We start from the raw sequence: 27678 nt of genomic DNA on the forward strand, positions 1-27678 counted from the left end.
TTTTAATTTTATAATTACAAAAAAATCCTTCTGTCTTACAGTCATGGGCCTATCCACATACAAGAGGGGACCTCAAAAACCGGAATTATCTTCTGGAGGGCAGGCCCCTTGTAGTACAGGCTTCCCCCCCCCCAAAGTTAGTGTTCTAGGAACCTATCTGTATGTGTGTACCAGCTGGCGTTGTTGTGAGAGGCTGCGTTTGGCTTCAGTGAAATATTTTTTGAAGACTCTTTCAACCTGTTTGCCCATTTCACGATGGGTGATATATGAATGCACCTGCCCACACCACACTGTGTTCAGCAGTTTTTGACCAAAAACATGACCCCCATGCCCCACCCTCCCTGTTCACCCAATCTCACCCTGAGCAACTTTTTTTGTCTCCCTGGATAAAAAACGTCCTCAAAGGGAAACGTTTTGTGGATGTGGATGAAGTGAAACAAAAATTGGCAGAACCACTAAAAGGCAGCAAAATCAGAGTTCAAAACCTATCTTGAGCAGTGGGAAAATGTCTAGATAAGTGTATTGCATCAAATGGAGAGTACTTTGAAGGTGACTGAAGTTTAAACATGTAAGAATAGATACACAATTTTTTATAAATAAGTTCTGGGATTTGGGGGGGTGCCCCGCCCTCGTATGCTCCTCTCGATGTAGAACTGAGCCACTGCGCTACCAGGACCAGGACGGGTGTTTTCAGTTACACCGAGTGCTGCAGTCTGGCCCTGGATGGAGCCATGGAGCCCTCACACCTGCGTGCCTGTCAGCGCTCTGCCACCTAAGACAACGCTGAAACAGACAAACCTTCAGAAGGACCTCTGCAGGTCCCTCCCATTCCAGGTCACAGGCAGCAGGAAGGAATGTGTTCCTGTGTTGAAAGGGACTGTGAGCCCCTTGGTCTGAGAGCTAATCAGGACTAGTGACTACCTGTAGGAAGACAGGTGAAGATCAAAGCAGGGATCTGGCTTGCTTTTACCTGGAGGGGCACCACCCTGGACATCAGGTGGTCAAAATAAAGGTCCACAGCTTCGGTGAAGCCCTTGTAAGTTGTTCTCAGCCTCATGCCAGAATCCTGGAGTAACCAGCTTGAATAAAAAAAGGGAGGTTGGTGGTAATTAGTTCCACAGTTTGTGGGTTTGCTCTCGGCAGGGTGATGGTGGAAGGAAAAGGGAGCTGCTTTAGAGCACCCAGGGATGAGGCTGGAGACCACTCCCAGCCACGCCCTCCACTCAGCCAGAAGGGCAGTTTATTCCAACGGAGCAGGATACGGGAGCACTAGGACCAGCCCCAGCTCTGGACTCAGCTCTGCTTCCCTGACTGTGGACATCAGCCCTGGGGGCGACTCAGGTCCAGCTTCATGGCAATAGGTCTGGCAGCCTGGCAGAGTGAGAAGAGCTTCCCGCTGGACACAAGGCCCAGTTTTCGAGCTTTCCCTCCACAGTCTCATGACAAAGGTGGTAGGCCAGCACAGGAGAACACAGAGGCAGCCTCCCACATCACCTAAAACCACCAGTCTAAAACTGAGGCTCCTTCTCTTGCTCTGCTCCAGCTGCCATTCACACTGACCTGGCTCATTTGCATCATTTACATCAGCTGTTCAGAGCTTGGCTCAGGCAGCAGCAGGCAGGTGAGCTGAGCAAGAAGGTTAATTCTTCCCACAGCCAGTCTGTGGTGACCCTATGCCCCAGATGAACACAGGGAATTAGTTACAGAGCAGGACTCAAGGACTTAAATCTCATTTGAAATTCTGAGAAAAGACTTAATATTTTCTTACAAAAGGTCCTGATTTAGAAGTCCTGCACAGGGTCAGAACAGTATCAATTTGTGTTAGGTCAGAACAGATGAGAGAGGAGTCTCCCCTAGAGGGACACCCCCACTTTCCACCTCGCCTCAAACAGGTCCAGCTTCTCCTCCCCACTGGTAGTCTGCCTGCTGGCCGGCATGCCCCTTGGCCTGCAGGATCTGCCTACCGGCCCATCGTCTACGCAGCCAGGGCCTGAATGGACAGGGCTGCACAAGGAGGTCTGAGTGCTGGACGCCTCACTGCTTCTGAGCTAAGTAAGACTTAAATCCTGTCCACCTGTCCCGCTCTGGCTGAGCTGGAGATTTCTCGCTGACACACAGTTTCCTAATCCCCAGGTGTGGGGGAGGCCACTCCGGCTGTGTTCACAGCCTTGCTGAGGGCACCTTGCCCAGCTGAATGGCACAGCGACAGAGAAGTGATCCCCGGTAGTGAGGAGACAGAGACAGAGTCTGCCGGGGCCCCTGGGGCAGGGCTGGTAGTGCTGGTAACAGAGACAAAAACAAGGCAGAGGTGGTGGCTGCACTGGGGGAGCAGCGAAGCGTCCCGGAGGAGACAGCGTGGCCAACAGGGTCAGCCACCCCCTTGAGGCGCACAGGGTAGAGGAAGAGCAGATCTGCCCGCCTGGAACGTGGTGAGGATGGGAAAGACTACCCCTGCTAACAAGAATATCTTTCATGAAAACAAAGGCAACACTGATGTGGGATGAATGTGGGTGGTACCAGGAGACTCCACTCCAGCCGCACCGCACTCCCCAGACTTCAGTGGAGACCACACACCCTCAGATCAATCACTAGGGCCTGAGATTTGAAGATAGGAGATAAAAACAAAAGCAACAATCTGTTTCTCTTATACTTTATCAAAATACTTGAGCTTTAAAAAATAAGCACTGATAACATCTTTAAGAAAGAGGCAGGCAGGTTTGAGGTTTCCTCTTCGGGAGAGTGTGGCCCAGAGCAGACGCGTGGCCTGACTGCAGGCCAGACTCACAGCGGAGCCCTGAGCCTGGGGAAGCACAGGGCCTGGGGATGGCCAGCCCTCCACCGCTGCTGCCATGTGAACAACAGAAGGAACTGGACAAGGACAATAGTGGTAATGTCAGCTAAAATGACCTCCTGTGGGTGCTACTTATTTTGAAAAGGAACTTCAGTATGAAATAGGCAAATATACTTTAAAGGCAAAATTAAACCTATGTGTGTGATTCACTTTTTACATGACCTGTGGCCAGAGGCCCTCACAGCCCCACTCACCTGGGCAAGCCGCCAAGGTCAATCTCACTGCAGATGTAGGGGCCTGGACGCAGAATCACCCACAGCCCAATCTCAGCAGCCATCAGGACAAAGGCCCTGGGAAGGTCAAGGTCAGCCACTCTCAGGACACCCCAACAGAGAGTGGGGACCAGCCCAGCACACACACAGGTAGCAGAACTGCCCAGGTCCTCTGCTCACCTGCCTTCCTCTCCCAACCAGAGACGGGGTGAGAGAAGGGAAGGCCAAGCCTCTGCCCCCAGCAGAGCAGGGAATCCCACACCAGTGGTCACAGGCCACAGGCCCTGGCAGCTGGGTTCTCACCGGCTCCCAGCCTAGGACTGTCTGCACAGCCATTGGGTCATGAGGAGGAAGGGCGTCACACAGGGGACAAGGGTCCTAACAATGAACCTGACCCCAGTGGCCTAGCTGCCCTCCAGGGGCAATCCCTGTCCCAGCACAGGGGGCTGGGCCCCATGGCACACAGGACTGACAGGGGACTAGGCACCTCTAGGCTGCAGTGAGGGGCAGGGGGTGCTCAGAGGAGGCAGGCCGGGACACCCGGGGGTGACAGGAGCAGCTGGAGAGCATCGGGTTCTGGGCATAGAGCCTGTCATTGTCCAGAGAGCAAGGCTCTGACCCCCGTCCCCATCTGTTTCTCCCAGCAGAGCTGAGATGCCACCAGGGTCCCTAACGAAGCCCAGCCAGCCCCGTCCTGGCTCCCAGGCCCCAGGGCAGGTCACGGGAGCAGCAGCAGCAGCAGCAGCACCTACTCCAGGTCCAGGTTCCCGGAGAAGTCAAATGCACCCCGTTGTGGCTCGTGGAGGTTCCATGGGACATAGCTGGAACAGGAGAGGTAATTTCAGGCATGACCTTTTCATTTATTCCACTTCATCTCCCAGATTACCTTCTTTGTCCCTAAAAGCCCCTATGATGGTTGCAGATGTATTTCCAGGCACACTGTCTTAGTGACATCAGGATTGGGCCCAATAACTACGTGAAGAGACAAGGGGCCTTACAGCACCCAGGACCAGCCCCTGGGGGACTAAAAGCCCCCCTCCTGGGGTGGGAGGGCGGAGGCCAACAAGATGTGAAGATGTGGCTGAAGCACAGGGTGTAACCGTGGGGCAGCTTGGACTGTGCTGCCCTCTTCCCACACTCCTTCGCTCTCTCTCCATTGGAGAAAAAGAAGTAACTTCACAAGAAAAAACAGTTAAAAGTAGAGAAGAGAACACAACTATCAGTCCTATTTTTCATGGAAGCATCAAATTCCAAACCCTGTAACAGAATGGAGCTTCTAACTCTAAAGAGATGAGGAAATGAAGCAAGTTCTCTAAGGGGCAGACTCAGGAGGCAGAGGTATGGAGTGACCTATGATGAGAGTAATGACAGCCACTCCTCTCCTGGACCCCACCCCCCGTGGCTGGCAGAGGAGGGGGGCTCCCCAAGTTCAAAGACTGTACAGATAAAGGGGAAGGGGGGCTCGCCTGCTTCCAACTCAGACCCAACAGTGCCATGCTTAAGCAAACGTAGACTATCCTGCTTTCACAAGGCAAAATGGTTGTCCTGCACTATTCCCACCAGTTTCAGGAGTCCTGGGAGGTGGGAATGTACCCCCAGGATCAGAACTTACATATGCAAATAAAGATCCTTTTAAGGATGCTAGAAAATTACACACATTTGTTTCAACTATGTTGTCATAGCTCAGAATGCTCCTACAACTCTTTTCAGAAATTGTCTTCAAAGCTAGTTCATAAACCACCCAAGAAAATCCCTGTTCTTGATTTGTAATTACATTTTCACCTGCAAATAGAATACAGCCTGATAACCCACTTTATTTCCTAGACTTGGTCCAAATATCTGCTAGCAATTTTGAAAAATAAATCCACAGGAAGATCAAAATTTGTTCACCATGAACCTGTTTTTTAACTAATTCACTGTGTGAGGTGCTAGAATGAACACTTCAGCATCCTGAGGATAGTTCTGAAAGGAACGCTGAAAACTACCGACAGAAGCTTCCCCAGGTAGCTATTTTGAAGACTACACTCATTTCTGTATAAGTTGGGGGTGGAGTGCTTGTTTAAAAAAACGACTTAATAATTCAATCATGTCCTACATCTATACTGTCCTCCTCGAAACTCGCCCTGCATGCACCAGTGCTCTTATGGGTCCCAGACTCACTTCCACTGCCTGTCTCTCATCGCCACCAGTGGGGACCAGTGGGGAGTGCTGCAGGAATCAGGAAGGGCAACTGGCTTCCTGTCGGACACTGCTCGGATTTAGCCTCTGCCAGGGCTCGCCCACCCTGCCTGGCAGCTGGAAGACCCGGGGCTGGGCTCCCACGAAGCAGCCCAGATGCAGGCTGGAGCCCCATGGAAAATGGGCTTGGGGGCAAGGTGGGCAGCACTCACGTGGTGAGGGTGTTCAAGCCACAGGCTTTCATCTTCAGCAAGCGGTCCCTCCAGTAAGCCTTGGGCACCCGAAAATAGTGCACAGAGCCCCCGAAGATCCAGAAGGTGGAGTCCTCCAGCATAAAGTTCTGGCCCTGGGTGTGCAGCCCGGACTGCCGGCGTCTCCGCCAGGGGGACAGCAGATGGTGCCAGTCCAGCCTACAAAAAAGGAAAGGCATCCAGGAGGCCCAGAGGCTCACCTGCAGCAGCCAGCAGGGGCACCGCAGGGACAGGCTTCCTCTCCTCCTCCGCGGGCCCTCAGCATCTTTTTCTCAGGAGGGCCTGTTTCCAGGGCCTTCAGAAAAAGCTCCCATCCTCCGCCTTAGCACAGCCTTGGAAGGAGACTTGCTTCAGCACCACTGACTCATCTGGTCAGCTGCAAGGGAAGTGCAAGCTGAGGCTGCGCTCAGGAACCAGACAAACATGGCACTGGACATGGAGACTGTGCTAACTGGAGGGGACAAGGTGGGCGCACAGTGCATGGGGAGGAAGTGCTAGTGGGCTGAGAAGGGGGGACTCGGGGGAACCCAGGGGCACGTCTGCAGGTCTCCTAGGCTTTGATGTTTTCACTAAACATCAAAGCAGCAACTATTTCAAATAGTACCTCTGAGCCACCTCATGGTCACAGCTTCTCGGCTTGAGGTGCAAATACCTGTAAGGAGGTACCCAGGTTAGAAACAGCATCTGTTCATTAACCAAGTTTCCAGGTCTTACTAATCATCTAAAGAGCAAGTGTCTTTTTGGCTAAGAGATGATCCTTCAGGACAGAAAGCCCCACTTGGGGAGGCGGTGGAAAAGCTTTAGTCCCTGAAAAAGCACCTTTTGACATCTCTCAGGTTGGCCAAGAGGAGCCTGGGGTTCAGTGCTCAGTCTCCTGGAGACCATGAGAGAAAGCCAGTAAGAGAAGCTGGGGGAGCCAGAGGTTCCAGCCTCGGAGTTTGGGAAACTCTGAGACAGAAAACAGCGGGAGTGAATCTGGTGCAAAAGCAAATTTTTGTTGTTGCCTTTTCTATACCTACTTCTCTCATTTTATTTTTATTTTTTAATACACTTTATTGATTATGCTATTACAGTTGTCCCATTTTTCTCCCTTTATTCCCCTCTGCCCTGAACCCCACCTCCCCGAGCATTCCCCCCTCCTTAGTTCATATCCATGTATTATACATATAAGTTCTTTTGCTTCTCTATTTCCTAGACTATTCTTAACCTCCCCCTGTCTATTTTGTACCTACCATTTATGCTTCTTATTCCCTGTACCTTTTCCCTTGTTTTCCCCCTCCCCCTCTCTGCTGATAACCTTCCATGTGATCTCCATTTCTGTGATTCTGTTCCTATTATAGTTGTTTGCTTTGGGGGTTTTTTTATTGTGTTTTTTAGGTTCAGTTGTTAATAGTTGTGAGTTTGTTGTCATTTTACTGTTCATATTTTTGATCATCTTTTTTTTCTCAGATAAGTTCCTTAACATTTCATATAATAAAGGCTTGGTAATGATGAACTCCTTTAACTTGACCTTATCTGGGAAACACTTTATCTGCCCTTCCATTCTAAATGATAGTTTTGCTTGATAGAGTAATCTTGGAGGTAGGTCTTTGCCTTTCACGATTTGGAATACTTCTTTCCAGCCCATTCTTGCCTGCAAGGTTTCTTTTGAGAAATCAGCTGACAGCCTTATGGGAACTCCTTTGTAGGTAATCATCTCCTTTCCTCTTGCTGCTTTTAAGATTCTCTCCTTATCTTTCATCTTGGGTAATGTAATGATGATGTGCCTTGGTGTGTGCTTCCTTGGGTCCAACTTCTTTGGGACTCTCTGAGCTTCTTGGACTTCCTGGAAGTCTATTTCCTTTGCCAGATTGGGAAAGTTCTCCTTCATTATGTTTTCAAATAAGTTTTCAATTTCTTGCTCTTCCTCATCTCCTTCTGGTACCCCTATGATTCAGATCTTGGAACATTTAAAGTTTTCCCAGAGGTTCCTAAGCCTCTCCTCATGTTTTTGAATTCTTGTTTCTTCATTCTGTTCTGGTTGAATGCTTATTTCTGCCTTCTGGTCCAATTTGTTGATTTGAGTTCCGGTTTCCTTCTTGCCACTATTGGTCCCTGTATATTTTGTTTTATTTCACTTTGCATAGCCTTCACCTCTTCCTCTATTTTGTGAGCATACTCAACCATTTCTGTGAGCATCCTGATTACTAGTGCTTTGAACTCTGCATCTGATAGGTTGGCTATCTGTTCATTGGTTAGTTCTGTTTTTGGAGTTTTGATCTGTTCTTTCATTTAAGCCATATTTTCTTTTTGTCTCAGCAAGATGGAGGCATGTGTAGATACACTTTGCATCCTCATACAACTAAAAAAAGAACAACAACAAATTTAAAAACAAAAATTAACTAGAACTGCCAGAAAATCGAACTGTATGGAAGTCTGACAACCAAGGAGTTAAAGAAGAAACACACATCCAGACAGGTAGCAAGGGTGGAGACGGGCAGCTGGTGTGGAGAGGACTTGCGGCAAGGTGGCAGCTGGCCGATCGGGCAGTCCTGTATTTGCAAGTAGATAAACTGGGAGGAACAAGTGGGGAGAGAGACAGACTGTGCAATCCAGGGTTCCAGCGCAGGGAAATAAAGCCTTAAAACCTCTGACTGAAAAAACCTGTGGGTGTTGAGGCAGCAGGAGAAACTCCCAGTCTCTCACAGGAAGGTTCGTTGGAGAGACCCACACGGTTCCAGAAGGTACACAAACCCACTCACCTGGGAATCAGCACCAGAAGGGCCCAATTTGCTTGTGGGTAGCAGGGGAAGTGACTGAAAGCCAGCAGAGGGCTGAGTAAGCAGCATTGTTCCCTCTCTGATCCCTCCCCCCCCATACAGCGCTACAATGCATGACATGGTTGCCCCACCCTGGCGAATATCTAAGGCTCCACTCCTTACTACGTAACCAAAGTACACATAGACCAAAAAAAAACCACTTCTCATTATAGTTCCTGACACTAGAGGGCATCTGCCAGCAGGGCTCTTCTGCTTTAAAACAAAACAAAACAAAAACACCTCCTTCATTTGGTAACACCAGCTAAAATGGCAGCATTGGAGCATGTGTCTGGCTTGAGGTCCAGCTTAATCCATTCGACCAGTATTGATACACACCGACTGGGGACGGTCACTTCTTAGAAGAAATAGACATGTGTGAACCAAGAGTGGGCTGAGAGCAGCAATCTTGATTCTGGATTCAGTACCTTTCTGTGCCTTTCAGAGGGGCAGCTCCTTCCCAAAGCTTCCATGTGGACTCACCTGACCACCATTCCTGGCTCTCCCAGGTGAGAAAGGCCTGGACGGGCAGATTCTTTTCTTAAAAATAGGGGCATATTGACAACTGGTGGTGAGAACATTCATTCTTCATCTCTGAGTCTCTGTCATTCTCTCTCTCACTGTTTTTAAAGACAGTTGTTTTTAAACTGTATTTTTTCGAATACATTTTAGTAATCATTCCACAAGGTAGCAATTCTTATTCACTGGCCAGAACTTCAAATCTCCAATTCTTCACCAAGCTCACATGGCTGACTGGGCTGCGAGACTGTGCTGTGGGAAAGGTGACTCTCTGTGATTCCCTCATTCCTACAGAGTCCCTGCTACTGACACACACTGCTGAATGTGTCCCCTAGTGGGTAACTAATCATCAGGACACTTCTGTCCAGGTTTGTGTCTCCAGGCCATCTGGAGCTCATTACAAATGCAGACACGCAGGTCTTACCTTACACCGACTGAACGAGAATCTGCACTTTAACCAGACCCCAATCTGTATCTTCTCCTTCGATATATGGAAAATATGTCTCCTGGTTAGAGCCTCTCTTTGCTTGTGTCTTTATATACTATCATTTTCTAGATTTTTCTTTTAATTCTCTCCTCAGCACTTATTAAGCAGTATGAAATTAACACTGCAAACAACAAAATGCCAAATTCTGGAGAATTCAACTGTTTCTGAAAATTATCTGGTATGTTACTAGATGAGTTTTTAATACATTAATAAAATGGATGAATTCACTGAGAAAATGAGGCTGACAAACATTGGGCTTTGCAGGGAATTCACTGTGAGAAACTGAGATGGCACACATCAGAGCTTCGTAAACCTCGAAGCACCATGCAAACGGGCACTAACACCGAGAACGGTCATTAGCGCTGATAATAACCTCCATCATTTCCTGACTAATTAACTCCATACTAATAAAATAAATACGAACTGTGTGGTTAAATCAGGTCAGGGAGACATCCCTTGTCAATTAGGCTCATTACCAAGGAGCTTAACCAAATCTGAGGAAGAGGGTTTTTTTTCTGTCTTTTTTAAACAGATTGTATTTATTTTCAGAAAGAGGGAAAGGGAGGGAGAAAGAAGGAGAGAAACATCAGTGTGGTGTTGCCTCTCACTGACCCCCTGCTGGGTACCTGGCCTGAAACCCAAGCATGTGTCCTGACAGGGAATCAAACCGACGACCTTTCAGTTCGCAGGCCACTGCTCAGTCCACTGAGCCACACCAGCCAGGGTGGACGAGATGTTTTTACTGCTGCTTTTCTAGTGAGCAGTTCATTCATGATTAAACTCTTCTTGATGAGACCAGCAGTCTCATCAAGCTTCTTGCTACCTGGAGCTTACTTTCTGGAATCTCTGTTGCTTTTTTATCCTTGTGTCATTGCAGGATAACTTTCCAGTCTGACAATAAACAAGAGCAGGCCCCAGTCACTAAAGGGGCCAGACCTCCGGTTTGCTCTGCTCAGAGCCGTACACCATTCACAGCCCACAGTGAGGACCCTGGAAGAAGGCACGCAAGTCAGGACTTCTGGTGGGGCCTCCACACCCCTGTTGCTACCATCCCTTTCGGCAAGTGCAAGCTGGAGACACCAGAGGTTGAAAAGGAAACATTAAGCAGAGGACTTGCATGCTGAGATCCCTATGGTGAGGAACTGTCATCAGGGGGTGACTGGTGAGGGAGGAGGGACAGAGGGATGAAGCCTTCTTATACTTCACTGATCATAGTAGTGGGTCACGAGGACAAAGGGTGCAGGGCAAGCTCCACGTGGACTCGATATCGCTGGACACAGTCAAAAGTGCTGGGTGGATGTGTCTGCATAGAAAGGAGCTGATAAGCAGGGGGCAAGCTCACAACCTCTTCCAGGCAGAATGGGCCCATGAGCTGACTCTCAGCTTTCAAAGAGAGTCTTCCAGTGCGGCTCAGGCTGGAGAAGAGCCAGATCCAGAAGCCCGCTTGAATCATCTCCTTGAATGAGGTGTGCTAATCCTCACAGGTCTGAAATGTCTCTTGCCATGCCAGAGCACATTCAGGCTCCAGGCACATTCATTTTTGAACACATTTTGCAGTGTTCCTGTGTCACACTGCAAATATTGACCAGTAATTGAGGTCATGGTGGGACTGGGAAGCCACACCTGGAGTCACAGCCCTCTCCTTCAGTCTTCTGCCATACCAGGCACAGTCTGACCAGATTCAGACAGACCAGCATCCACATAACCTGACACAGCAGAGACAGCATCATCAACTCCTGGTATATCACACAATTTTAGGCTGGCCAAGGGTGGACCCGCTGGGCAGAGGAGGTGGGAATCTACATAAATAGTCCTTCAGTTCCCAGAACATAAGTCCTTGCTGGTTCCAAGGGTCAGTTATTTCGGCACTAAACAGAACGTGTATGTTCTTGCTAATCTGAGATGATGATTTACAAATCCAATTTTCAGGTGCACTGTCACCCTACTAGGGCCACCCTAAGCAAAGATTCAACTCAATCTGTGACCCGAGCATCATATTAAAGATGCAGACCAAGAAAACATCTACTCACCAATTTGTTCATCTGAATGGTCATGCCAGAGACCAGGAGATGGCAGATTTGTTAAATTGCCCAAAACACATCACACACAGACGTTTCCTCACTTGGGTCTGAAATACAAATTCCTACTCATCACTCTCTCAAGATCCAGGTGTGGTTATAGGCCTCCAGGAGGCCCAGTGTACTTGGACATCCCTGACTGTCCACTTGGGGATACTTCAGTCTCACCAGTCTACAGCCCCGTACACTCACTCTTTCCTCAGCAGGAAAGTCTGAGAGCCTAAGAAAGGAATTTTCCATCTTTGGCCCAGGCCAGTGCCTTCTAAGCCTCAACTGCAGAATGGGCCTCTTGGATCAATCCTTGGGCCACAAGAACTCCAGCCCTGGGTAAATGGAACTCTGTCCCCATGTGTGGCCCAGCTTCCTGGATGTGCTCCTTAGCTGGGGCCCAATGCTCTGGGCTTCTGCTTTGCTGGGAGAGGTTTCAAATATCTCCAAAGGCCTTGGGCCTTCTATTCCAAAACGGAGTACATTCATTTTGCAGAGATGATCTTGCAGGTCCCTGGCACTACTACAATCCTAGTACCTCTGTCCTTCTGTCTGAAAAGACTTCTAGGTAAGTCAGGAGCTGGCCCAGCACTCAGGCTCCAGCAAGTAAGGCCAAGTGGCTGCCGACATGAGCAAGGGACGTGCTGGTAGTTCAGAGGGTTCATTTTCTAAATACAGTAGGAAATTTATGTATGGATGAGCATTTACTAGACCAAACCTTGAGACCCAATTATAAAAATATACAAACTGCTCATTAGTAATCAACTACATAACAGCAATGAAAGGTGTCCTGATGCTACGTGATACTGTATTTCTACTTTGGGAGAAGTTTCCATTGGCAGCATCATAAATAGGAAAGGTGTTATATCTCAACCAAGAGGGAGGTGCAAAGTCTGCTGGATGACCCAGAGGGCTCTGCTGGTAACAAGACGCTGATCTTAGCAATGCTTGTGGAATCAGAGTGAAATGATTTCATGAATGGGGGACACCATAAATGTGTTCGGTATTTTTAAATCCAGCACATTGGACTTGCCTACACAGATACATGGGAAAGGGGCTGGTTCTTACAGGACACAAAGAATCCAGACACACACAGGTCAGACAATTTCTTTCCCTTCAGACAACAGATCTCACAGCCTCCTTCACACCGATCCAACAGAAATATAATGTGCTATTTTACTCACTTATTTAACTTACTTTAAATGCCTGTCAAGATTTAAAATGAACATCCCATACGATCAGCAATTCTACATACAGAAATATCTCCAACAGATACCCACTGCAACTTTGTTTGCAGTGGCTAAAAGACGGCAAGAACTGATGCCCATCACTAGGGGGCGTTCAAATAAGTCATGTGCCAGATGGACAAATGGGGTCCCATATGTAACTGTCTTCTTGTACATGCACAGAATTCCCTGAGGAAAACCATGACCACGAATCACCTCAGGTAAGGCAGAGAGGGTGTCTGGAGCCAGGAGTGGGGGCCTTATTGACCCCTGTGTATGATTTGAATAGTTCATCCCTTTCATATATTATTTACTCACATAATCAAATTTACAGGAAAAACACGAGTGTTCTTGAAAGGAACAATCCCGCTGCCTTGTTGAGTGTGGGAGTACAGAAGCAGTGAGCATCACCTAACATTAAAAATACCCCTAGCAACTAACGAGCAAAATAGAATCAGAGACATGGACACACAGAACAGACTGATAGGTGCCAGAGGGGAGGGGGAGTTGGAAACTGGATGAAAAAGGGTGAAGGGATTAGCCAAAAAACATGTATGCATGACCCATGGACATGGACAACAGTGTGGGGAGTGCCTGAGGGAGTGGAGGGCACTGAGTGGAGGGGGGCAAAGGGGGAAAAATTGGGACAACTGTAATAGCATAAATAATAAAATAGAATTTTAAAAAATAAAGCAGAATAAATAAAAATACAAAAAACAAAAACAAAGAAACCTTACCCTTCTATCCCCAGGAGAAGTCCACACATTGGGACCTCTTTTTCAACCCGGCCTTTAATAACCAGAGAAATAGATTTAAGCAAAAAATAAAACTGGATGGAGAGGAAGCAGCAAATATCCCGACATCAAAAGAACCCTGCTGGGTAATGGCGGGGGCGGAGCTGGACTCCAGAGTCCTTTTCAGGTGCTAAATGTTCTGCAAAGATCTCTCAAAGCTCCAGCATCTCCTGAATCTTCATCAGAAGAGCACTCAAGGCGAACTAATGGAACTCTGAGTCATTTCCTCAAAGATTCAGTGCTTTTTTCACTTGATTCTTCCTTGACCTCAGGTGGAAAGCACTCTTGGATCAACCTTCTGATACTTCTGCTGTCAAGGCTACACAGCTCTTCGCCCCAGATCTCCTGAGTATCCCAATCCCTTTAATCCAAACACACCCATAATGTCCACATTTGACTCTGGTCCCCTTCAGTCACTGGCCGGCATGGCACTGTAAGACTCCCAGAGCCAGAGTGGCTCTGATGTCCCTCTGCCTGAGCCACCGCCCGGCTAGCCATGCTTCCCCACCTGTGTCAGAGAGGACTACCTGCTGGAAAAGACACTTCCCAGATGCTGAAAACTTCCCTGTCATAAGATGAAAGGGACAGCATTCAAAGAGTTCAAACATTCCACGCACTGTGACTCGGGCCTCAAGCCCAGCAGAGTCCTGGAACAGGCGAAGCTCATAAAATCATTGACCTCACAGAAGTCCAGGAAGCAAGGCCCACATGCCTCTGAGAGACAGGGCAAGCCATGATTTGGATCAAAGAAAGTGACCCGGTCACATTGCTAAGTTATCTACCTCCAGCAAAGAGAAGTTGGACAGGTTCTCCTCCTGGGATACAGATAATATCAGCACAGGAGCAGTGAGTGAGATAGTGAAGACGTGAACTTGTCCTTGAGGGGGGGGCATCATGCAGGCTGCCTACCTGGCTGCTTTCCTCCCTCCTGACCTTTGAAAGCTAAAATCTCAGATATGAGAGAAGCAGAGTTGATTCAATTATTGCTCAGTGATGCATTTTTATTAAGGAAAAAATCATGAGTGGGAACCATGCCTTGATACTATCAAGCTGGCATTCTTGTGGAGCGGGAGGAGGAAAGAGAATGAAAGGTAACCAGCTCGGAGACACAGTTCACATTAATACACGCATCATAGACCTCCAAGTAATATGCTGAATGAAAGACGCCTAACCAAAACAGAGTACGTACTTTAGGACTACAGTTCTATAAAACACTAAGAAATTCAAACTAACGTGGTTGTGGAAAGCAACAATTCAGTGAGCATGGGGCTGGGGGAGCAGAGGCATAGGAGATGGGGATGCAAGGGGGCACAAGGAACTCTCTGGGGCTGATGCGTATTCACTATCTTAATTATGGTGGTAATTTCATAGGTGGATCTATAGGTTAAAACTTATCAAGCCTTACATGTTAAAAGTGCAGTTTATCACACAACAATTACACTGCAATAAAGTAATTTTTTTTAAAGACCATTGTTTAAGCTAAGAAACTGAATGTCAAAATCTTCCTCAAAAGTCATCTTGGTTCTTCTATTTTGTACTTATGGTGTAATCAAACAGCTCTGTTTGACCAAGAACCAGCCCAAGGTAAAATTCACAGAAAACAACAAAAGCCGCAGCCAAGCAGTCCCCTCCCCTCCCCCCAAATACCTGCCTTCTGGGGCACAGTAAAGGGGCTCATCCTGACATCTCAGCTCACAAAGCTGCCAGCTGAGAGCCAGGTCCTCTGTGACCTATATAGCACTGGCCACAACCGCACTCCCAACAACCACTGGGAGAGGCCCCCACCTCCTACTCAGTTAATGACCCCGTCAAAGAGTTAAAGCAGGAAGAGGCTGCAACAATGACTATGTTCTTCTCTGGCCTCCTGAGGTAATCTGTGGTATCCAGCCCACACCAGACAGAAAGAATTGGGCAGAAAGTGCCCATGAGGGTGATACAATCAAAAAGGTGCCCAAAAGACACATGTTCTAAAGGCCCTTAAGAGGTGGCCTGAACTTGGTTCAGAGCTTCTCTGGCCTCTGTCTTGCCTGCTGAGAAAGAAGAGACAGCAGGAAAAACGCCTGTCCTAAGCATTTCCATCTGTTTCCACGGACTTGAGGCACAGCTATTCGTTCTCCATTGCCACCCCCTGGCAATCCCAGGAGTTCCCAGCGGACCCCTGCAGTGGCCACCCCCCCAGGGAGGAGCATGGACAGTTCACCTGCGAGAAGCTCAGGCTTCTTCACAGCTGCTCAGATGTCTGACACCTCATCTTCTGTCCTGCCAGACACCAACAAACACCCAGCCTCCTTCCCGCACCTTTTCCGGTGGACTGTTAGGGTGTACTTAACTGGCCCACCTCAAGCCCCTCAGTGCCAGCCCTCACATGACCTGTCTGGGTCCCATGCATGGACTGCTATATCCTGGACCTCCAACAACAGGCAAACCACATGCTACTGGAACACCTCTGGCCTTTCTCTCTGGGGTAGAGCTGTTCCCTGAAGCCCTGCTGTGTGCGAGAGGCTCTTGCTGCCTCTGCTTTGAGCAATTCTTCTGGGGTTTGCATCAGTCTTGCACTCGGAGGACAGCTGAGCATCCTACAACAGCCAGGAGCAGTCTTCAAAGAGGAAAGGGTTAGACATCACTGACAATTTGGGGGTTTGGGGGTGGGGGGTAGGGAGTGTCCTAAAAACAACTGGGGAAACAAAATGCTTCTTAAGTTTTCTGGGCCCCAGAATAAGAAGAGCACCAATTTCTTCTCCCAGACAATATGACATCCTCACTATCTCCTAAACAAAGAAGCCATGTTAGGTCTTGAAAAGGTATAAATGCAAAGAGTTTCTGAATGCGTTGCTGTCGCAGCCAAAAACGTTCAGATACTTAACGCCATCAAAAACTTCCCTCTATCTCCCAGAGGAAGTTCAGAGAAACTAAGAAAAGTGACAAGTCAGGAGAAAAGATGGAGCAGAGGGGTAGTGCACCTGCCCCCAGCTCCAATGGCTCATGCTGCAGCCTCTTCAACACAGACTTTCAGAGCCAAAGCATTTGTTACCGATGGCCTGCATCAGTAACACCGGAAGTTTTTCCAGCAACACTGGAAGTTTTGAATATGGAAAGTGCCCAGCACCTGCCTGAAAAACATGGTCAGGGCTGTAGAATCCTATAAATAGACACAGATTAGAAAAATTCTGGGCTGGAGCACCGAAACAGGCTGTGGATTAAGCATTCTATCACTAAACGCAATCACTTGCCACAGACATTTTGTGAGGGGAGCTGGTGCCTGGTGCCCGGTGGGAAAGCAGAAAGCAAAGAACAATCCTGTAATGGGGCAAATGAATCCTGAGCCGAAGATCTTGGAGCACCGGTGGGGTAGGCTTTTCATGACTGTGCTGGGCAGGTTAAACCGACCAGAGTTGTGAGCACTGGAGCTCTGGTCCCTGCTGACTGGAGAAGCCTCCCAGCGGGGTTGGTAGGGAACGTGGGGACCTGGGAGAAGAGCAGAAGGGGGTTCCCCAAGGAGGAAATGGTGCCGGGGCAGTGATGGGATGTAGGAGAGGGATCTGAAGGCTACTTCTGCTGACCTTCCCAGGGGCCTGAGAGTATCCACGAGAAAAGGAGAGGCTGGCATCACGGACGCAGAGAAGGCGTGGGGCATCTCTAGGGCACAGACGCCTGGGGACCAGGAGGGCAGCGCCTAGTGTCACTCACAGACCTGGACCTCCAGGCAAAACCTGAGTTCCTAGAGGCGCAGCGCGACGCGGGGACTTTGGGAAGCTGCAAAAAAGAGGCTGGCGGACTGTTCCCGGTGGGAACTCAAGATTTGTGGGTGGCGGTCACACGAACTCCGGGGACTGCCTCCCTCCGATTGGAAGGGAGCCGAGAACTCGAGGTGTGGAGAGTTGGGGTGTCTGCAGCCCCGGGGTTCCCTCACCTGCGGAGAACCAGGAAACTCAAAATCACCAGCAGTAGAAGTCCGAACGCGCGGCAGGGCCTCCGCGGGACACTCCACGCGGTCATCCCGCGTTCGCACAGCTTGCACAGTACAGCTTCCCGCTCCCGCCAGCACTCAGTCGCGCCTCACGCTCTGCGCAGAGACAGCGCCGCTCCCTAAGCCGCTCCCTGGTCGCCTGGGCAACCGGGCAGCGGCCCGCGGCCCCGCCCCCCGCACCGCGGGCTGGGCGTGACAGGGGCCGGACCTCCGCCCGATCGCCGGGCAGCAGTTCCCAATTTCACGGGGTCTTTCTCCCCTGCCTGCCTTTCCCCAGTTTCGAAGGCACACGAAGTTTCGGAAGCAGTTTTCCTGAACGTAATATGCAAACACATGTAGAAGTACTGCGCACGTGTTTCAACCAGTCCTTGAAAGCGGGTTGAAAGAGCATGGAGGTCAAGTCACTCCCACCGTGGTACCTTAGCAGGCATGTATTAAAGGCGCCTGCAAAGACAACTAACGCTCTTAAAACAGTTCCGAGTGTGAAGAAAAATAATTATGAAATAGTGACTTATCATGTGAAAAACCAGGAACTGTAGAATATCCTTTAGACGTATTTAATGGCTATGTGTGATTCACCTTTGAATTATCATGGGGAGGGGAGTGCGGCCTAGAGGTTGGGGGGGTGGTTGTGGGCACCTTTGGTTTCTTCAAGTCATTTTCTCGTCCTGACTCCCAGCACTTTTAGGTTTTTATTTTTTTAAACTTCAGATAAAACCCTCACATTTTAGAAAAAGAGGAATAAAATTATCCTATTCTAGAACAGAATTATTTCACAAAGGACATTGTGTAATATTTGGACAAAACCTAGGCTTTATCACAAACCCAACTTACCCCAAGAACAAAATTCAGATATTACTGAAAGAAAAGCTGAATCATTTTCTAGGAAGGCTAATGTGTTTTCAGGGCATCAGGGTTTCTGGAAAATATCCCCCATTGCATATTTTAAAACCATTTCCTACACTTGTACGCAGTTTTGAACTTGTAAAGCTGATAGTAACAAAAAGGGATTTTATTTTTCAAAAGAAAAACACAGAGTTTAGTGTGAAGGGTCCTTTTTCTAGAATTAACCAAATATTCAGTCAAGTAGCAAAAGTTAAACCAGGAAGAGGTAAACAAACAAACAAATGAACAGGGCCGTGTGGGGTGGATCTGCCACCGCGACAGTATGGCTGGGGCTTTGCACAGCACGGGCGCTGACAGCAGGGCCAGAAAAGCTCCTAGAGACCCCCAGGAGGAGCAGTGGCTTCCTCTTAATGCCCTCTCCAAGATCATTGGTACTTTTTCTTTATTTTTTAAGACATATAATTGTCTGACAGTGGTTAAGACCATGATGAAAATATTTTGGTATAATTTGGATAAAAGCCCATGAGACGTATGGAGAAAATGTCAATGGGTCAGTTATTCATTCATTCACATATCTCATTTTTTAGTGTACTGTTAGCCCCCTTTCTACCTGTGGAGGCCCATCCCAGACACACCACCCACATTCACCCTCACTGCTGGTACAAGTGTGGGGTATCCTTACCTTGATATGACATCAGGGTATCCTTAAGTTACTGAAACAGTAACAGCATCTTAATATTGTTTAAGTATTAGGAAACACGTGTTAACATGGGCTGTAAAACCCTGAAATGCTGAGCCCATTCCTGTATCCTTTGTTTTTATTTATGGGAGAAAAATGTAAATAACTCAGTGCTTCCAAAAAAATCATTACCCTTTAACTTTGTGGGAAGTGCAGAACTACAGACACACCGACTTGCTGTTTAAGAACAATTGTACTTTATCTGGACTTCATACCAAGGAGAGTGCTACAAAGATGGCATTAATCTGAGATGACTTTTGCTGAGGACCCAAGACTTTTAGTTTTTACAATATGAGCAAGATACTCTAAAGATTCTCTTTTCCATCATGTTTAATGATCTTAACCGACAGCAGAAAATGAAATACTCAGATCTCTGGGGACAGAAGCTGCAGTTAGTAAACTGGCCTGATGAGAATACACACAAAGCCGTCCTGCAGGGTGTGGGGGGTGGCGAGGAGTCCCTGGTGCATGGGAACCACCTTCACAGGCCTCCTTTCTGGTGTCGAGGGTTCTGGTACAGAAAAATGAAAGAAGTGCTCTTTTAAGAAAATGAAGTCATGTTGTTGTCCTCAGCCCACCACATGAAGTCAGGGCTCCAACAGGCCCAGAGAGCTTCTTCGGAGAAAATGGTTCCTTTCCAGAGAATTCATGCATCCCACATAATCAGTGGGAAATAGAAATGTGCACTAAAAAACACAGGGGAGAGTAAAAGCTGCAATCATTCAGAATCAGTTCAGTGGACACACTCAAGAAAAATAATGGTACCAAACTGACCTCACTGGCTGTTTTACTTTTTATTTTTAATAGGTACCACACAGGTTTATAGGTCAGTTATTCATTCATTCACATATCTCATTTTTTAGTGTACTGTGCTAATGCCTTATATATAGTGTGTCTGAATTTTAGGAAACATTTGACAAAATTTCTCTTTAATTCATGAGGGCAAGATGCAAAATGTGGCTCCTGTGATAGTACAGCCATTTGGGCCCCTGGAGCCTGATCTAACAACCTCCTCCTTACCAGGTCCGCGTGAACAGCCACCTTGGGCCGGCACTCTCTCCTCACACTCTCCAGCCCCTTTCCTCGGGGTTACAAGAGAAGTCCAGTTATGATGTCAAGTTGTTAAAGAATCTTGAGCAAAGAAAGTAAGAATAAATGAGGACAGTTTCAAACCATCACAAAAAAAAGTACCAAGTCTCAGGAAGATTTGATCTTGAAAAAGAGAAAGAAAAACAGATATATGTTAAGATAGGTAGTGTTAAACAAAAAAAAAAATCCATGGCCAAAATCTTTTAAAAAGAATGTTTAGGCCATTGCTAGCAAAAAACAAAAACAAAAACAAAAAAACAGGTGCTTGGAATGCAATGTGAACCACCAGCAGCAGGGCTCTGTGGACGAAAGAAGAAGTTCTATGGAAAGTAACCTCTCAGGGCCATCTGATCATAAATTCCTACCTAGGCAGGTCGTGGTCCCGTAGTCAACCCCAAGATAGCTTTGTAGTAAAAGGGTTACCTTTGCCTTAAGTGAGGCCTGTCATGCTTTCTAGGCATCCAGGTTACCACACCTTTGAAATAAGCCATAACCACCCTCAAGAAAGCACATAATCTCATTAACTGTCCTGTAATCCAATTCCAGCCTTGCTTTCTCCTACCTCATGTAATTACAAAGGCATAAAAGAAGCTTAAAATGTCCATCTATAGATTTAATACAATCCCTAACAAAACGCCAATGGCATTTTTCACAGAACTAGAACAAAAACAGTGGTACCTCAGTACTCATCAATAATTCTCTTGGAAACTCTTGAAGAGTGCCAAAATTGATGAGCAAGTGACAAGTGATGAAGCATTTTCTCTTGCTGGGCGGTGTGGTGACTCATATGAGTGTTAGCAAGTGTGATGAGTTCTGAGCAAGCCCCACGTGCTGAAACACTGTTTTCTTGTCAAAATGCAAGGAGTACAGGGTTTGACGCTGAAGCAGACGAGTACTGAGTTATGACTGTATACAATAATATTGAATGTCAATTTTAATTGACAAATTTTTTTTAAAAGCTGCAAAACCGTTATTCTTTGGAGCATTTGAGATTTTGCTCCTTGTTTATCTCATCAGTTTGGCTCAAATAAACTCTTATAAAAGTTCTCCACAAGTTTGGACATTTCTTACATTAACAATGGACATAGTCATGTGGATGTTAATTCAAAGTTCCAACATGCACTAATGAATGCTAAGAGTACTTCTCTGGCTTTGCCCTGCAGTTGTTAACTGATTATCCTCCATTGTCTCTTTGTTCTACTCTCTGGCCTCCTGTAAATGAATTTAGGACATGTCAGAATTTTCTCCTTGTCAGTAGTCATTTTTCACCTTGAAGATGTGTCAGTGGAACGGAAAGGGGCCTGTGTACAGTGAGAAGGGGTGTACCGAACATCGTTGTTGGCCTTGGTAGTCTACAAATACCACTTTTTATTCTCAACCATTGGAGAGCTGAAAAGCCAGAGATCTAATTCAACAGCATTTTATTCATTAAGAAGGAATCAACAAATGTTTAATTACTGCTATATGCTAAACACTATTCTAGGTACCTGGATACATCAATGGACAAAACAGACAAAGATCTCTTTGAAACATATTCTAGCTGCAGAAGAAAGACAACAAAAATTAACAAATGAGTGCACACGTTGTAGAGTAGGTTCAAAGATATCGTATTTTTCAGACTATAAGACGCACCCCCCAAAAAAAATTTGGGAGGAAAATGGGGGTGCATCTTATAGTCCAAATGTAGCTTACCTGGCTTGTGGGGGTTGGGGGGAGGTGGGTGGCAGTGGAGTGGGGTTTTTTTTCTTATTTTCCTCCTCTAAAACCTAGGTGCGTCTTATGGTCTGAAAAATCCAGTAATAAATTCCATAGCAAAAAGAAAGTAGATAAAGGACAGCAGATTGGGAGTGTGGTGGGAAGGGGCATACACGGAAGAGGTCTTCCTGGCTGTTAATTGAATATAAATCTGAGAGAGGTGGGAGTTAGCAGGCACGCTGATATCAGGGGAGGGTTCTACACACAGACAGAACCTCTAGTGCAAAGGCACTCAGGCTGGGGCATGACGCTGAGTTCCAGGAACTGCAAGGAGGTCTGCAGGGGAAGGGAAGGGGAGGGCAAGAACTGCAGGAGGTGGGGTCAGAGAAATGCAGGGGCCGCATCACGTAGGGCCTTTCAGAAGGGGCTTTGACCTGCATGTGGAGCCACTGCAGGCTACGACATAACGTCGACTGTGCTTTAAAGATCACTCTGGCTGCTGTGTGGAGAATCCCTGGGAGTGGGCAAGAGTGGAGGAAAGTTGACCAGTTAGGCTACTGCGGTCATCCATGTGAGACCATGAGAGATGATGTCTCAGACAAGGAGGTAACAGTGGAGGGGGTAAGAAGTGTGGATTTCTAGAAATACTTTGAAAGCAAAGACAAGAGGGTTGTTGTGATTCCTGGATTGTTTGTGGGGTAAGAGAAATAGAGGACTGAAGGATGACCCCAACATGCTGGCTCTGAGAAACTGAAAGAACTGGAGCTGCCCTTATCTGAGATGGACAAGGCTGTGTGGAATGGGTTCGTAGGGGAATATCAGAAGCTCACAGTGGGCTGATTGAGTTTGAGATATCTTCGAGACTTTTTTTTTTCCAGAAGGGTATTTCCTGTGTCAACATTCATTTTATTTTTTTAATTTTTAAATATATTTTATTGATTATGTTATTATAGTTGTCCTATTTTCTTCTCCCCTTTGTTCCCCTCTGCCCTGTACCCCACCTCCCACCATCATTCCCCTACCTTACTTCATGTCCATGTGTCAGAGACTTGCAAGTAGAGATATCATGTAAGCTGTTAAATCTACAAGCCTGCAGTTCAGAAGAGAGGGCTGGGATCGAGATATAAGTGTAGGAGTTCACACAGAGCTGGTATGCAAAGGCATAAACCTGGGTGAGATCACCAATGAAGTGTGGACAGAGAAAGAGAACCAAGGATGAGCCCTGGAGCACTCAATCTTGGGAAAAGAGAATGAACCAGCAAATGTGGACAAGAAAGAGCAGCCAGTGAGGCAGAAAGGAGAATTTCTGGAGCAAAATCCTTGACTAAGTGAAGTAGATGGGGTCCAGTGACCAAGGAAGGACAGATTTCAGGTGTAAGCAGATGGGATCACTTAAGGCAGCACTATGTTCTCAGTGATAGAGCAATTGTTTGGGTTCATTCCAAATGGGTGCCTTATGTACAATAGGCCAAGCTACTAAGAGAGGGAGTCAAAGCAGCTCTTCCTAATACACATAAACACAGACAGGGAGGCTGCCAAATTAAAGAGACAAAGAAATATTGCCAAATGGAAGAACAGAACAAAACTCCAAGAAAAGAACTAAAGGAAATGGAGATAAGCAACCTATCAGATGCAGAGTTCAAAACACTGGTTATTGGGATGCTCAAAAAAAATCATTGGGTACTGCAACAGCATAAAAAAGACCCAGGCAGAAATGAAGGTTGCATTAAGTGAAATAAAGAAAACTCCACAGGGGAACAACAGTGGTGGAGATGAAGCTGAGATTCAAATCAACAATTTGGAACATAGGGAAGAAAATAGCATTTGATTAGAACAGCAAAAAGAAAAAAGGAATTCGAAAGAAGGAGAATAGAATAAGGATCTTCTGAGAATTGCCAAACATACCAACATCTGAATCATAGGGGTGCCAGAAGGAGAAGAGGAAGATCAAGAAATTGAAAAATTATTTGAAAAAATAATGAAAGAAAACTTTCCTAATTTGGAGAAGGAAATAGACATACAAGTCAAAGAAACACAGAGAGTCCCAAACAAGTTGGACCCAAAGAGGACCACACCAAGACACATCATAATTAAAATGCAAAGGTTAAAGATAAAGAGAGAATCTTAAAAGCAGCAAGAGAAAAGCAGAGAGGTACCTACAAAGGAGTTACCAAAAGACTGTTAGCTGATTTCTCAAAAGAAACTTTGTAGGCTAGAAGGGACTGGCAAAAAGTATTCAAAATGATGAAAAGCGAGGACCTACAACTTAGATTATTTCTATTCAACAAAGCTATCATTTAGAATTGAATGGCAGATAAAGTGCTTCCCAGACAAGGTAAAAAGTGATGAACTCATCACCAAGCCATTATTATATGAAATGCTAAAGGGAACTGTATAAGAAAAAGATTAAAACTATGAATACTAAAATGGCAACAAATGCACAACTATCAACAACTGAATCTAGAAAACAAAACTAAGCAAACAAGCAGAACAGGAACAGAATCATAGATATGGAGATCATTTGGAGGGTTATTAGCTGGGAAGGGGAAAGGGGAGAATGGGGGAAAACATGCAGGGATTAAGAAGTACAAATTGGTAAGTATAAAATAGACAGGGGGATGTTAAAAACAGTATAGGAAATGTAGTAGCCAAAGAACTTATATGCACAACCCACGGCCATGAACTAAGTAAGGGGAATGCTGGAGGAAATAGGGGTTTTGGATAGAGGGGAATAAAGGGGGGAAAGTGGGACAACTGTTACAGCAAAATCGATAAAATATATTAAAAAGTAAAAAATAAACTAATCCCTGAAAATATTTTCCATAAGGCTAAATTCTTTTATGGAACCCAGCTGAGAAAGGCTGCTTCAGAATTTCCTTCAGTGTGTGGATATTTTCATGATAAAATCTCTTGACCTTTTGTTTGTCTGAAAGGTCTGTATTTTGTCTTCTTTTCTTTGAAAGGCACTTTTACTGGGTAAGGGGTTCTAAGCTGTGAGCATTTCTCTCTAATCACAAGAGTAGGAGATATTTTGGACAGTAGGCTTGTGTTTACACTCAGAAAAGATTGACATAGGTAGGGAGCCGAGGTATAAACAAAAGAAGAGACATATTCAAACACCTGTTTAAACTTGGGTTTCCCATCTACAAAATAGATATGTTGCATGATGGCATGATGGTTAAGTTTAGAAATGATGTATTTATTGCATGTGAAATACCATACATTTCCATGATTTTCATGATTATTACTCCTGGTTTTCTCTATTAGTCTATAGTTTGTCCATAGATTTCATGGGTTTGAGTCCAGAGCCCTGGAGAACAAAGTTACATGCAGGAATTGTTTAGAATACATGATAGAATTCTCATCTACGAACCCAGCCATTCAGATTAGTGGGACAGAAGATAATCTGACTGTCCTCATCCCAAACAGGGAGTTTTCTTTTTCCCTTTGGACAACCAGATTATTTGTTACATTTCTTGAAGCTTTTATGCACTGTTTTTAGCAAGGTCGTAGCATGTTGTTATCATGCATTGGTTTGAATTTTGGCCAACTGCTATATTTTGATTATAAGAATGTGATTAGTTTTCAAAGACGTCATTTGAAAAAATTGTTAGGTTATTCATGCCTATGTGCCACCTCTCATTAACATCTATCTGTCTACGAGCAGTAAGAGCTTTGATGATACCCAGATGGCTGAGGAGTGATAAGGCACAGAGTGCTCAGTGCCAGGCTTTGCTGTCACACAGTCAGAATCAACCAACCAAGTTTCTCTCCCTTCTCTGATTGGATGTGATGTACCAGGTCACCTTGGAGATACTGAGGCTGCAGGAAAATGCCTGGAGACATTGTTCACTCTCCTCCACGTTCCCCCTCCTCCCCACACACAGAGCCCAGGAGCTTGCCAGCCAGCATATACAACACTCTAGCATGGAGAGAGCAGTACTCTTACTCTCTCTTGTGTTAGAGAGCCTTCTCTTCCTCCCATCTAAGTACTAAAAAGCAGAAATAAAACATGTTTTTATTTTATTCATATCTGTCTACAGGTACATTTAATTAGACAAAAAGAACATCCTAAAGATGCAGCTTTAGGTAAATCAGTCTCTGAAGGTTTGAAGACTTTTTAAAGTTGAAAAATAGGCATCATATGGATATACTACAATATTTATGACAATTTCCCTATTAAAAGTTATTTTCACATATTTGCTATTGCAGGCAACGGTGTGTTTGATGTTCTAGACATAATTCCTCCTCCTGAAAACTGCTTGTAGATGAACGCCAACACTCCACAACAAAAAATGTTACAAGCTAGCGTTAAAGCTTGGGTTTATCTGTGGTTTGGATGTATGAACCACTCTTGCTTCTTTCAAACAGGATGATCTAGGAAGAAAAAAAAAAAAGACTAACAGTAAGAAAGGGTAAGCCTATTAATACAGGATGTGACAGACACTATAATTTGCATTCTGGGGGTGAAGGCAGATCTTAATATTTATGACACATAGAGGCTGGGGTGGGGGTGACTCACCTCATTGTCTTCTGGATGAAGCCAGGCACCAGGAAGGTAAAGTGTTTCCTGTGGTCCAATGTTCCAATATCGCCCAAGGTTACGTCCATTGATGAAAACAAATCCATAGTTCCAGTTCTGGAAAGAATGGAGGCTTGAGACATGGAAACAGATTCACACTGGGAACATAAAATCTAAGGCACTTGGGGAGTGAGAACAAATATAAACAGACTCAGAGAGCAGGATGACAGCTAAGGGGGGAGCATAGGGTGTGGCAGGATTGAGCAAAAAGGAAAAAGGACTCATGGACACAGACAACAGTGTGGTGTATTGAGGGAAAGGGGGTACAGGGGGACTAGTGGAAAAGGGAGTACAAGGGTACATGGAAAAATACAATAAAAAAAGACAGATGCTTTATGGCACTGAAAGTGAAAGTGAGTTTACAAAGGGATATGTTCTAGAAGTTTGACCCTCCTGTACCTGGTCTAGGGATGACAGAGAAAACATGAACCAACTTTTTAATGCTAGTATTATTATTGTTCCTGCCCTATGATAGATAAAACTACATATTTTTTAACAGCAGGTCTTCTGCTTCCAGAAATAAGTACTAGGTAATACAGAGGAACACCACTGCTGACAGCAGCTGTAAAAGCTACAAGGTTTTTAATTTGCTTCAGTACAATGAAGAATTACAGGACCAAGGTGCAGGAGAAGAAAACTGAGAGACAAGGAGACATTGGGACAGCTCTTCCACTAGAGACAACTGCCTGTTCAGGAAGAAAGAGCTGAGCGGAACTTTTCACAGCCTCACAAGTTTCGAGGAACAAAAGCAGATGCCAGGGAACCTTATCAAATAATATACATCCTGGGTTAGGAACCTGAGAGTCTACACCCTGGGAGAAGAGTAAACTAGAAACAGTCCAGTTATTGGATGGAAGCCTTGATTCAAATTGTTTCAGTCTTTGCATCTGTAGTAGGTCTAGTGTCCCTGGTCACCTCCAGAAGTGGATGTAAATCCTCTGACATCTTAGGCCTTGGATTATTTCTAGCATTTTTCATAAAGTCTGACACTCATTTGAAAAAATAACCAAGCAGTTGGTGAGGGAAACAATACAATAAAAACAAAGAGGAACAACAAACAACAAAAATAGATGCACAGATGATACAGATAATGGATTTATAAGTCACAGGCTTTGAAATAACTATGTCAATAAATTGGTACGTCCAAGGAGATAAAAGACAAGACTTAGAATGTTGACAGAGAAGTGTAAACTATACAAAAGGCCATAGTTTATTGTCAATAAGACCAGAAATAACAGGTGTTGAAGAGGTTGTAGAGAGAAAGAAACACTCCTGTGTTCCTGGTGGGAATGTAAACTGGTACAGCCACTATGGAAAACAGTACAGAGATTCCTCTATACAGTACAGAGATTCCTCAAAAAATTAAAACTACAGTGACCCA

General features: G+C 45.9%; 2 protein-coding genes across 4 annotated transcripts in view; both read right to left on the reverse strand.

Moving 5' to 3' along the window:
• GLB1L2 (galactosidase beta 1 like 2) overlaps positions 1–17467 on the reverse strand; it is a 53890-nt gene extending 36423 nt beyond the window's left edge. For 2 of the 3 annotated variants that reach the window (XM_053928753.1, XM_045192897.3), the window contains exons 1-6: positions 17290–17467; positions 6097–6144; positions 5454–5651; positions 3816–3884; positions 3046–3141; positions 971–1079 (exon numbers count right to left, since the gene is read on the reverse strand). In XM_053928753.1, the coding sequence (XP_053784728.1) occupies positions 971–1079; positions 3046–3141; positions 3816–3884; positions 5454–5651; positions 6097–6144; positions 17290–17375 (606 nt within the window). In that variant the 5' untranslated portion in view covers positions 17376–17467. The remainder of the gene's footprint in view (positions 1–970; positions 1080–3045; positions 3142–3815; positions 3885–5453; positions 5652–6096; positions 6145–17289) is intronic. The other variant, XM_024557515.4, reaches the window with a different exon arrangement.
• An 8254-nt stretch (positions 17468–25721) lies between these two features.
• The window catches only part of GLB1L3 (galactosidase beta 1 like 3), a 71284-nt gene continuing 69327 nt past the window's right edge, over positions 25722–27678 (reverse strand). Inside the window, exons 21-22 of the mRNA XM_053928853.2 lie at positions 26238–26354; positions 25722–26092 (exon numbers count right to left, since the gene is read on the reverse strand). Of these exons, the coding sequence (XP_053784828.1) occupies positions 26027–26092; positions 26238–26354 (183 nt within the window). The 3' untranslated portion in view covers positions 25722–26026. The remainder of the gene's footprint in view (positions 26093–26237; positions 26355–27678) is intronic.

Source organism: Desmodus rotundus, chromosome 7 (genome assembly GCF_022682495.2).
Source record: "Desmodus rotundus isolate HL8 chromosome 7, HLdesRot8A.1, whole genome shotgun sequence".
NCBI lineage: Eukaryota > Metazoa > Chordata > Mammalia > Chiroptera > Phyllostomidae > Desmodus > Desmodus rotundus.